This window comes from Microcebus murinus, chromosome 19, assembly GCF_040939455.1.
Source record: "Microcebus murinus isolate Inina chromosome 19, M.murinus_Inina_mat1.0, whole genome shotgun sequence".
Lineage (NCBI taxonomy): Eukaryota > Metazoa > Chordata > Mammalia > Primates > Cheirogaleidae > Microcebus > Microcebus murinus.
In genome coordinates, this window is record NC_134122.1 from 28,676,531 (window position 1) to 28,688,885 (window position 12,355).

Sequence of the window (12,355 nt, forward strand, 5' to 3'; positions counted from 1 at the left end):
ATAGGGTAAGGGGATTTTATCAGAAGCATCAGGAGCTGGCAGATAAAAGTACAGATGGTGAGCAGCTAGAGGATGAGGTGGCAGACCCTTTTCTGTGCGACCAAGAAGGAGGAATCTGAAGAAACACCCAGGAAATACAAAAGGGGACCTTGAATAGGAAGGTGGAAAATAAGATCACCTGTCGGTCGGCATTATTTTATGTGTTATTTATTGAAACCCAGACGGTTTGAGGTGTCAAAAAGAGGAGGGGGATAAGGAAAAATTGGCACAAACCAGAGCAAACTGAATGCTCCTGCTGAAAAAATGGTCTTCAAGTGTTCAAAGGAATGCTCACAATAGGCAGAATTTTGCTGGGTAGCTAAATTCCCTTCAAAAAAGGATATTAGTGGGAAAAATGAGAAAAGACATTGACTCCTGTAACCTGTGTTTTCCCAAGCACCTAGGCTGAGCCTGGTCCAAGGTTTTATCCCTCTCTTTACAGCTTAACTATTCTTTCTCAAAGGTATGTCCCCCCAGACCAAATCAAGGGGCCCACTTATACCAAAGGCAGTACCTCCACCCCTGTTCAGGGCTCCATATCAGAAGGGAAGCCCCTGCGAACACTTCCAGGTGATCCTATGCCATCTCTCTCAGCTGCTGCCTCCACCTCGAGCCAGGTAACTCTCAGATCTGCCCTTCATGTTTATGTTGAGATTTGGGAGACAGAGGTGTCAGTTTCCTAAATCAAATCCCCTGGACTTAGCAGGCAACAGTACAGAAGCTATGAGCCCTGCTGTTACCAATATCTTGCATTTATCACCTCTGAACCTCATATATTTTGGAAGATAGAGGCCTACAGGAAGTGGTATTTAAGGAAGTCAGAGTATCAACTCCAAATCTGACCATTCCCACCAAGGAAACACAGAAGGGGCCAGGACACCACATTCAATACCTGGGAAAGATGAGGAGGTGACAGCTCCAGGGGCACTTTTAGGCAACATTCCCGTATATCTTAGGGTTACCTTGGCTTGTATGCTCTAAAATGTGTGGTTCTGGTAGTTGGTGTACTGAGAAGACAAGGGTGATATGAGGTATGAGAGGAGCTAAGGCAACTTCTGCCTAGGAATCCCCTTGGTTGAGGGCAGTTATTCACTGTCTTCTCTCCCCACCGGCCTACCTGGGGACAGCCTAGGGAGCTGTGGAGGAGCCTGGTTCATGCCTGGGATTCTAAGTGCTATATGCAATTCTTTCCCCTCCAAGTCTGTCAGTCAATCTCAAGCTCGGACATCCCAGGCCCGGAGCTCTCAGCCACCTCCCCACTCTTCTGTCAAGAAAGCAAGTACTGACCTGCTGGCTGACATTGGTGGAGATCCCTTTGCTGCTCCCCAGACAGCACCAGCTTTTGCTGCATTCCCCGCCTTTGGAGGTAAGTGGCACTTGGGATGAGAACCTCCCTACAACATATGTACCTATAACATAAGAAATTCAGCCCCTTGGAGTGGCCAAGTTTCCCATGGCTATAGATCTCTGCATGCATGTAGATGTGATGGTAGTTCTGAAGCAGCAAGGCTGGGAGGACTGAGGTCAAATAAGTATAGCAGGATTATGTTTGGGGGTTTGACCATAGGCATTGCAGTTGGGGGGCTCCTACCACTTCCTTTCAGAATACTGCAGATAGTCTTTTTATTGCTTTCTCTCTCTATTAAAATGGGAGAAAGGGGATTATCATGTGTTCATTTCCCCTGCCCCCTTCCCAAAGAGCAACAATAGCCAATAGAGGGTTTAGCAAAGTGGTACCTATATTCCCTTTTTATTTTTTAACCTCCTTCCCCTAACAAAAAAAAAAAAATTGTTTTTCATGTGACTTTGCCCCAAACTAGGCCCTGACAAAAATGTTAATGCCTCACGGAGTAAGGATAAAAGATGGCAGGGAGTGAACTTGGAGGTCTCTGGATGTCTCTTTCCCCGGCTGCCATCTCCCTCTGAAGAAGACACTATGGAAAGGCAGATGTCCCAGAAGGGTGGCCCTTGCCCTTTAGAATTGGTAGACATGTAGATATGCATTACATGTTCTATATATAACGTTTTATTTCCTCCACCTATAGGCCAGACACCTTCCCATGGGGGCTTTGCCAACTTTGATGCCTTTGGCAGTAGCCCCAGCTCTTCTGCATTTGGAAGCATCCCTCCAACTGGTCAAGCCCCATTCCAGGCCCAGCCAACACCTGCAGGTAAACTCTGCCCCACTGGTTTCCTTTCTCTCTTCCAACTGCATCCAGTTGTCCACGTCCATACCTTACTCTTCATTCACACCCTCACTAACCTAAAGAACTGTGCAAAGGAGACAAAAGCACAAAGAGAAACAGCTCCAGGAAAGGATGAGAGTGGTCTGACACATTCTTGTCAGGAAGAGGGGGCTCTATTGCTCTATTTTTTCATATAAAGAAAATGACTAAAATTGCACCAGGAGCTGTCCAGATTATAGTAGGAAATTTCTGACTAGGAAGTATAGAAGACGAGTCCTAGAAAAATTGAGAATGGGCATGACCTTTTCTCTAAAGTGCTGTGATTGTTAGCATGGTATACTGCCCAAAAGGGTCAAGGTTCAAGATAGTCTCCAGAAGTCTTCACCCATCTTTCTAAGAGCAAAGGCCTATAAACTCTATGCTGTGTCGGTAAGCAATTGCAAGAGATTCTGAAGTTCTTAAAGCATTTGGCTCCTCCCTAGGCTCCCAGACATCCAGTCTTCATAGCCTTTGGGTTGCCCTCTGCCTTCAAACATCCTAGACACATGGGAGGGCAGCTGGAGCACTGTCCAGCCAAGCTGTCTTGGGAAAAGCCAGTGACTTATGCTCTCTCTTTCTCCCTTCCTCCATCCTCCCTTTCCCTTCTCCACCCTCACTGCTAGCCAGTCGGATGCTAACTGGAAGTTACAGCTCTGGTAAGTTATTCTTCCCACCCGACAGCCTACCCAAGGTGCTCTGATCATAGAGTTCTGAGGCTGGAAGGAACCCTTAAAATTTAGTCATTTTAAAGATGAGGCGGTTAAGCAATTTGCCTAGTCATGCAGCCCACAAAATGGCAGAGCCAAGATCAGAGCCCAGACTTCTTGACTGTTGCTCTGCTTCCCACGGTGCCACTGTGAGCTGGTTGGTTGCTTCTCTTTTATTTTAAGTTTTTTGGATGGGAGCAGAAAGAGACATTTTATATTGATAAAAGTTAAAATTCACAAAGACATTCTCACAATCATGTACTTAAAGTAACTAACAGCATAACCTTGAGATTCAAAACTAATTAGACACAATGAGAAAGTAATGAACCAATGGAATAGGAGACTAATACACTCCCTTATAAGATTTAGCAGATAGATATATGGTCAAGGATGGAAGTAGATGATTTGACAACAGTTTAATAAGTTTGATTTAATAAATGTAAGTAGAACAGACCGAATATATATTATTTTCAAATATTTAACCCTTTTATAATTTGACCATATACTAGGAAACAAAATCTCTATAAATTCTGACAAATAAAAACTGTGTAGGTCACATTCTATGTGATAAAAGACATCCAAAACAAAGCTTAAATGTGTGAAACAGATAGAAGATATAACATGGAAAACAGACAAAGTTAATATCCACAAAGTATTTGTAAATTTTCTGTAAATATGAAAGAAAGAATAGAATAATGTACAAGGGATACAAACAGGTATATGCAGAAAAAAATATGAAAATATCCTCAACCTAACTAATCAGGAATGCAAGCTAGAATAAGATAATTTTGTACATTCTATTGGCAAAATATGTTAAATATTGATGATGGCCAACATTTTGTGCAATGTTGGCAGGAATGTAAGTTGGTACAGGAATATTCAATTTAGCCAGAAAGATGTGTTCCTGGGAATGGAAGCTATGACACAGCCTGTACAAGGGTGTTAACAAATGATCCCTTGAGAAATGCCTTCCTAGTACAACTGATTGTTTTAAAGACAGAGTTTTCAGAGCAGACCCAGGGAGAAGGAAGGTCTCAGCCTCACAGATATCCCAGGCATTAAACCCTTTGTCCAGTGTCTGGTCCTCTCAAAAAGCAGTCAATCTGCAGCCAAACCCAGAGCCAACCAACATTTAAGAGAATACTGCTATTGCTGGAACCTTCACATATTATGTCCACACAGAAGGAAAGAGCTCCCTTTTGCAGTGGAGGAAACTAGCTCAACTTTGCCAGTGACTTGGCCAAAATCTAGTGCTGTTAATTGGCTAACCGCATTCACTTTCCACTATGCCATGATCCTGCAGGTGTTCCTATGAGTGTGACATAAAGAACAATTGAGGCCAGGTGTGGTGGCTCACACCTATAATCCCAGAACTTTGGGAGGTTAAGGCAGGAGGATCGCTTGAGGTCAGTTCTAGATGGCCCTAGCAACATAGCAAGACCTTGTCTCTACAAAAAATTAGCCAGGCATGGTGGCACATGCCTGTAGTCCTAGCTACTCAGGAGGCTGAGATGAGAGGATTGCTCGAGCCCAGGAGTTTGAGGCTGCAGTGAGCTGTATTCACACCACTACACTGAAGCCTGGGGACAGAGGGAGACCCTGTCAAAAATTTTTTAAAAAGAACCATTGAGTGTCAACTAGGAAAGGAGATCTTGAGAGGTAGGTGTCTCTTCTGACAAGCCTGGTTTTATTTTTATATTTCTGAGGGGGTGTATGGAGTGGGGAGGTTTTAAAAACTGCATTTTCCCTTGAAGCTGCTATAAGGCATGCTTACAAATCCTGGTGCACAGAGTGAGGCCCTGGAAGTGTTTAAGAAGCATATGCAGGCCGGGCGCTGTGGCTCACGCCTGTAATCCTAGCTCTTGGGAGGCCGAGGCGGGCGGATTGCTCAAGGTCAGGAGTTCAAAACCAGCCTGAGCAAGAGTGAGACCCCGTCTCTACTATAAATAGAAAGAAATTAATTGGCCAACTGATATATATATAAAAAATTAGCCGGGCATGGTGGCGCATGCCTGTAGTCCCAGCTACTCGGGAGGCTGAGGCAGAAGGATCACTCAAGCCCAGGAGTTTGAGGTTGCTGTGAGCTAGGCTGACGCCACGGCACTCACTCTAGCCTGGGCAACAAAGTGAGACTCTGTCTCAAAAAAAAAAAAAAAAGAAGCATATGCAAAGCAAACAAGCACAGGTATTCCAAGGAGCCACCCCTCCTTTGTGGGAATAGGCTGTCTGTGCAGAGGGTCCAACTCTGCCTGGGTTAGGGGACTGTCCTGCCCCCTAGTGTCCACAGGGAAGTACAGCATGGCCCGCAGCGCAGGGAGGAGGTACTTCTCTCCCAGCCTGGTAGGGCTGAAGGCCTGGTCCTCACTGGGGAAGCTCCTAGAACACAAAGGCCCAGAGCGGTACTGAAGAATCAGACCCATCTGAGGAGAGAGCTGTGTTCATGTGGAAACTCCAGATACTGCACTCTGAGACAGTCGGGCAGGGGGAAGGCCTGGGCTTGGAGAATCAGTAGAAGATTCCAGCCTGTGGTTTTGAAAGGACTGATGACCAAGTATGCCCAGTGGCATTATAGCCTCACCCTGGAAGCTTGCAACCAAAACTTGTTCATATAGAATGCCCGGGCGTTTGGGAGGGAGATGGCAGAGGAAAGCACTGTCTTGTAAGTGCTGATACTTAGTGAAAAGAAACTGGTCTTGAAGGCCTGACAGCAGATAGGCACTGGGCACTTCCTCTCTTCCCTGCTGGATTCTGAGCTGCTCCAACTTAGGGCCCGAGTTGCCCTCGTTCATGCTTAGTGCCTGGCACAGGGAAGGTCCCCTTATAAAGAATAAACACAGCCTTTAGAAAAGGAAGAGCAAGGATCTTGATTCAAACTACAGTTGTGGGGCATTCAGGCCAGGCATGGTGGCTCACGCCTGTAATCCTAGCACTCTGGGAGGCTGAGGCAGGCGAATTGCTCAAGGTCAGGAGTTTGAAACCAGCCTGAGCAAGAGCAAGACCCCGTCTCTACTATAAATAGAAATTAATTGGCCAACTAATATATATAGAAAAAATCAGCCAGGCATGGTGGCGCATGTCTGTAGTCCCAGCTACTCGGGAGGCTGAGGCAATAGGATTGCTTGAGCCCAGGAGTTTGAGGTTGCTGTGAGCTAGGCTGATGCCACGGCACTAACTCTAGCCTGGTGAACAAAGTGAGACTCTGTCTCAAAAACAACAAACAAAAAAAAGAGAAACTACAGTTGTGGTGCATTCAGAAAACCCCAAAACTTCACTGATAAGAAATTAGGCTGTGGTCAGGGAGCAAAGAAGCTTTGAGAACCAGCCTGGCTTTTCCTTTACCTTGTCTCATGTCTATGTCTTTTCCTTCCTCTTACCTCTCAGAAACAAGTGATCTTCCTTTTCAAATGCTATCCCTCATTATTTTCCACTTTCTTCAGGATTTCATCTCGTCAGCTATCTTACCAGGATTTTACCTCCACTTCCTCCGCCTCTGCTGATATACACCCTTTCCTACAAAGATACTCAAGGTTTCCCATCCTACAAGATGTTTCCACAGCCTTAGCCTTGCTAGTCTCTGTTATCTCATTTTTCTCTCCGCAGCCATGCCTCTGGGAAGAGGAACCTGTGGCCTTCACTTATTCATTTTTTATTTTCCTGTTTACCCACTTTTTAAAAACTATTTTATAGCATAATGCATAATCATACTATTCTGCACCTTGATTTTTTTTTAACTTAACAGCACTATTAGATCTTTTTTTAATCCATACATTAAGAGCTTCCTCATTCTTTTTTATAGCTCCATAATTGTCCATTGTATGTATATGCTATAATTTAATCAGTCCCTGTTGATGCATATTCAGGATGTTTCCAGTCTCTTGGTGTTAAACAGTGCCACAGTTAACAACCCTATATGTGTCATGGTTTGCAAGTTATATCTATAAGAAAATCCTTAGTAGTGGAATTAGTCTAGTGGGGACACAATTAATACCTAAATAAACCAAAGTTTATCACTACAAGTATGTCAAGTGCTATGAAGGAAATGAGCTGTGACAGGAAACCAGGGTCAAATTCACATCAGTGGGTCAGGGAAGGCCCATCCAAAGACATGTTTCTGTTGAGCCTGAGGGTGAGTAGGAGTTAGCCTGCTGAGGCCATGGGAGGGGCCTCTTGTTGAAGGCCAAGGCTGCAAGCTAAGGGTTTAAGGAGAATCTTGTTCACTTGTGTTTCGATCAGAGACAGCATGTTTCCTCTGAGACCTTGTCTTCTCTGACCCTGGAAGCAATTTCTTATATTGTAGGTACAATAATCCCTCATGTTTGTGTTGTACTTTACAGATTTCAAAACCCTTTCATTTGTCTCAGAGGGTCTTTTTTTTTTTTTTTTTTTTTTTTTTGAGACAGAGTCTCACTCTGTTGCTCAGGCTAGAGTGCCGTGTCATCAGCCTAGCTCACAGCAACCTCAAACTCCTGGGCTTAGGCGATCCTTCTGCCTCAGCCTCCCGAGTAGCTGGGACTACAGGCATCCACCACCATGCCGGCTAATTTTTTCTATATATTTTTTAGTTGGCCAATTAATTTCTTCCTATTTTTAGTGGAGACAGGGTCTCGCTCTAGGCTGGTCTCAAACTCCTGACCTTGAGCGATCCTCCCACCTCGGCCTCCCAGAGTGCTAGGATTACAGGCGTGAGCCACCGTGCCGGCTGTCTCAGAGAGTTTTACAGCCACCCTACAAGAGGGCTCAGAAGAGTAAGATTTGCTGGAGTCACACCACATGGTAACAAGTGGTAGAGCCATGACTAGAATCCAGTTCTCCTGATTCTATTCAATTACATATTCATTCAGCAAGCAACTATTTAGCACCATCATGTGACAGACTCTAGGCAAAGTTTGTTTCACTTCAGTAATGAGTCTTCCAGCACTCATAAAAATAAAGCTTTTTTCCATTTGTGGTCTCATTTCACCTTCACAACAGCCCAGAGTGGTCAACAGAGTCCTAAGATACAGAAGAGACTTCTGACACACAGATGAAGAGGCTTTCTTAAAATGACAGGGACTCACACCTCTTCCCACAAGACGATATGGCTTAAAATTTCCAGGACTCTTGCCCTTGGGCTGTTTGTAAGGACTCTTGCCTCCTGTGGGGCTGGGCCTCTGTGCTTTTTCTTGGTTGTGAAGATGGGGAGGGCAGGAGAACCTGGCAGCTGGCCTGGCCCTTTAAGCAGCATGCCCAAGCTCAGGACATCAGGGTGGCCTCCCAAGAGGAGGTGGCTCAGTGGGGAGGGAATGGCGCTGGCAGCTGGAGATGTGCTCATGAGCTCCACAGCCCAGGAGAGGCTTCTGAGTGTGCTCAGGCCTTGCTGTCCTTCACAGCTCCTCTGCCTGCCCCTTCATGTGACATCTCAATCAATAGAAACGCTGGTTTGAGGAAAGGACAAACTTTTTCATCTCTTGAGGGAAAAATGGGACACGTAAGCCAAACTGGAGCAGCAGGAAAGATGGCCTGACACAGGGAGAGCTGCTGTTGGCTCAGCAGAGGCAGCTTTGAGCTCAGAGCAGATCAAGATGGGCTGAGCTATCTCCTTACCCAGAATCCTCAGCGGGAGACAAGCCCATCTGAACTGGGTGGGCCCTGGGAAAGCGGGCCAGCTCAGAGAACTCAGTGGGTGCCTCTCATACCATCACTCCACTCCTCCTCCTCCTCCACTGCACCCCCAGCTCCATCTCCTCTCCTGCCCCTTCTGGCCTGTCTCACCGCAGCACTCCCTGTTGTATTTCCCATGATTGTCCAGGGAGCAGCCAGGTGACTCCATTTGGTGCCGCTCCTCTCATACCTGCCAGTCAGCCAAACAGCCGTGCAGATATGGGCAGCTTCCTGGGACCTGGGGTGCCAGCTGGAGGTATCCCTAGCAGGTAGGTCCAGACAATGGGGACTCTGCCTTAGGGCAAGAGTGCCAGCCCAGAAGCACCGACCTTGCCTCCCAGCCTGATCAGCTCCTCCTGGCCCTCTCCTCTCTGCTTCGCTCCCCTCCCCTCCTCTCTCCTTCCTTCACCCTCCCCATCCTTGAGAGTGGGACAGTTGGCTGTCTCCTGGTCCCTTGCTCAGTTTGTCTCCTTGATCCTGGAGGATATCCATTCCAACTTCTCTCCCCATATTGCAGCATCTTCGGGATGGCTGGCCAGGTCCCCACACTCCAGTCTGCCACGACTGGCAGCAGCAGCAGCACAGGGCTTGCCTTTGGAGGTGAGTCCTGCCTATGGAGACTCAGGGAGGGGATCTGAGACCAGGAGGAGACTGGGGACTTTAGACAGGGAAGGAAGTGGAGAGAGATGCACACCGAGATTTAGAGCAATGCTCGGTCATCAGAGGCTTAAGCAAATGAGAAAATAAATAAATACCTCTTTCTCCCATCTCTACCCATCCCACCCTGCGTAGCCTTCACCAACCCTTTTGCAGCCCCTGCTGCCCAGCCCCAGCTGCCTTCCACCAACCCATTCCAGCCCAATGGCCTGGCCCCAGGTAAGCCTCCAGCATGGTCACCATTTGAGACTCCCCAGGGTTCACATTTCCCCACAGCCTCTCCCTTAACCATTGTCCCATGCTGTCAGGAGAAGTGGCAGGCAGCCTGCATCATTCCCCTGCCCACTCATTGACAGGCCACCTAGCACCCGAGTCACAGAATCATATGTCTGGATTAGAAAAAAGCAAACTGCTACTTACTGAGACAGAGCTGAAGATCATTTAAGTGTTGACTGACAGTGGCAGTGACTCTTCTGTCTCCAAGCCACAGCAGTGTCCCTCTGGGCACCTAGCCTCTCTTGGTTCCGTGTCCCAAATTTAAGCTACCTGAAACCACAGCCCTGTTCCCTGCCTCATCAGCCTGAGTCCTGTGTGTTCTCCTCTCACCCTGGCCCTCCCCCTGCTCCCTGAAACGACAAGGCCAGGGAGAGAAAAGAATAAGAGCTAAGAACTCTGGAGCTGACCATGTGGCAGGCTCAGTGTCCAGTGCTTCACAGCCATTGTTTAATTTTCACAGCAGCCCTGGGAGATAGGTACTGTCCCCATTTTAGAGATGAGAGAACTGAGGCACAGAGAGGGTTAGAAATCTGCCCTAGTTTATGCAGTTTAGTTGGTAGTGGGAAGCTGGGCCCGGTTCTGTGCCCATGTTTGTAACCACTGTGCTCTCCATGCCACAACCCCCCTAGCTGGGGAGAGGGCAGGTTTGGCTGGTTTTGTGAGAAGCAGAACAATTTTGTGGCTCATTGGGGTATTTCCACCAGGTACCTCTTGTTAGGGAAAAAAATATATCCCATTTGCCCATCTTGGAGGGATTTAGGAAAAACAGTTCTTCAGCCCACCTTGCAATTCTCCTTAGCATCTTGTTTCCCACTCCGCAGGGCCCGGCTTTGGGATGAGCAGTGCTGGGCCTGGCTTCGCCCAGACAGTGCCACCCACTGGGGCCTTTGCCAGCAGCTTCCCACCAGCACTGTTCCCCCAACACAGCTCACTGACTCCACAGCAGAATGGTAAGGGGCTCGCCCTCCTTTCTCCCCGCCCTGCTCTGTTTCGTACAGCCACGCCTCACAGACACCCAAGCCGGTGCCCTTTTTACCAGTAGAGGGCGCCAGGGGAGCGAGAGACCTGCCTGTGTGTTCTCTGACTGCTGGGTACCTTTATTCCCCTCCTCTGGGAAGGCCCCTCTTGCTGTCTGCCTGGGGATGTAGCCAGTGCCGGTCCCTCAGGAGGGTGGGCGGAGGTGGTCAGCAGCGGCAGCGAGGCGGATTCTGTCCTCTGAATTGTCGCTCTTGCCTCCCTGCCTCTTCCTTCCCAGGCTCTTCCTTCGGGGACTTAGGATCAGCCAAGCTGGGGCAGAGGCCACTGAGCCAGCCAGCTGGGATCTCCACCAACCCCTTCATGGTGAGTGTCCCAGTATCAGGAGCGTGGTGTTGTGGGGCATTGGCTTTTACTCTGGTGGCAGGGACAGAATCCTTCCAGAAGGGGGCAATGTGAGGTTCTGCGTTGTCAGAGCCAACACCAGTGGGTTGGTCCCTGCCGGTTCTTTCAAGCCCTGTCATCTCCTGCCCCTCCCAGTGCTTCTCCTTCATTTTCCCCAGTTCTCCCAGCACCACAATTTTGAGGGAGAAAGGAATCCTGAACTGTGTTTCTTCTCTGGCCTCCAGCTCTTCACCCCTAATTTAATAATTTGTTGTGTTTCTTTCCAGACTGGATCCTCATCAAGCCCATTTGCCTCCAAACCTCCAACCACCAACCCATTCTTGTAGCACTGTGTCCTCGGGGGCCTCTTCCCTGCATTCTGGGACCCCTCTGCTCCCTGGAGCTCTGGTGACCACTTGCCTGTGGGCATTTCTGTGGGCCTGAAACCAGCAGGGGCCCTGTGCTGCAGGGTCAGGGGCTTGGGGATGGTGGAGGTGCTGATGCTTTGCTCTGGGCTTATGGGCGAAGTGGCAGCTCCAGGGTCAGCTGCCCCAAAGACTCCCTGACTTCCTCCCTCCTCCTCCTGCCCCCACCGGGAGGGAGGCCCAGCAGGAACGAAGGCAGAGCCTGGTGGAGGAGCCATGTTATTTTTTCAGACTCTTAATTATGATGACAGCCTTTTCCCCTCACCCCTAGCCCTGTCTGTGGGCGGAGGAAACTGTGGGCACAGACTGACCGGCCATCCCCCATGGGAACAATTCTTCCCCCATGCTTGGCTCCCCACTGCAGTGCTCCACGTGGACAGAGTGCAGTGGGGAAAGTAGGGTAAAGATGAGGCATGGTGTTGACAGAGACAGTGACAAGACAGCTCTGGGATCAAGAAAACCTGGGCGCCCTGAGTGCCCTTAGTGGCCCGGCTTGGCCAGCACACACTTTCCTACACCACCTGCCATTGTTTTGCTTCCCCAGCGACCCTCCCCATCCTGGGCACTCAGGATGAATAGTTTTACCTGCATACACACAGGCCCAGCTCCTGTCAAGCACTTTAGTTAGCTGTTGGTGTCATGTTTGGATACCAGTGTTTTATATTTATACATAGAGAGAATTTTCTAATATAGCCTATTATATATATACGCACATATATACATATATATACACACACATCCAGCCTATCTCCTCCCAAACGTCTCCCATCTGTGCCTCAACCATCAAAGCCAGAGCTCCAGGGGTAGGGAGAGGGCAGCCACGTGTCCTGACCACCCCAGAACCTAGGCTTTTCCAGGGAAAGGCTTTGTGCAATTGACTGGGTTTTTTGTGTTTTTTTTTTTCTTTTTTTCCCATGTGCCTTCCCTGCCCCCAAATCTCTGCACCAAAGCTCATTGCAGGCAATGTTGGAAAAGAACTGCATTTGAAAGAAAAGGAAAATGGCTGTCATGCTCTTGCTTTAGGCCA

General features: G+C 48.3%; 1 protein-coding gene across 3 annotated transcripts in view; it reads left to right on the forward strand.

The window, feature by feature from the left end:
• The window catches only part of AGFG2 (ArfGAP with FG repeats 2), a 39,153-nt gene extending 26,825 nt beyond the window's left edge, over nt 1-12,328 (forward strand). For 2 of the 3 annotated variants that reach the window (XM_012759193.3, XM_012759190.3), the window contains exons 4-13: nt 503-656; nt 1,240-1,405; nt 2,085-2,210; nt 2,888-2,920; nt 8,760-8,880; nt 9,129-9,211; nt 9,404-9,487; nt 10,366-10,494; nt 10,800-10,885; nt 11,191-12,328. In XM_012759193.3, the coding sequence (XP_012614647.1) occupies nt 503-656; nt 1,240-1,405; nt 2,085-2,210; nt 2,888-2,920; nt 8,760-8,880; nt 9,129-9,211; nt 9,404-9,487; nt 10,366-10,494; nt 10,800-10,885; nt 11,191-11,250 (1,042 nt within the window). In that variant the 3' untranslated portion in view covers nt 11,251-12,328. The remainder of the gene's footprint in view (nt 1-502; nt 657-1,239; nt 1,406-2,084; nt 2,211-2,887; nt 2,921-8,759; nt 8,881-9,128; nt 9,212-9,403; nt 9,488-10,365; nt 10,495-10,799; nt 10,886-11,190) is intronic. The other variant, XM_012759192.3, reaches the window with a different exon arrangement.
• The last annotated feature ends 27 nt before the right edge of the window (nt 12,329-12,355 follow it).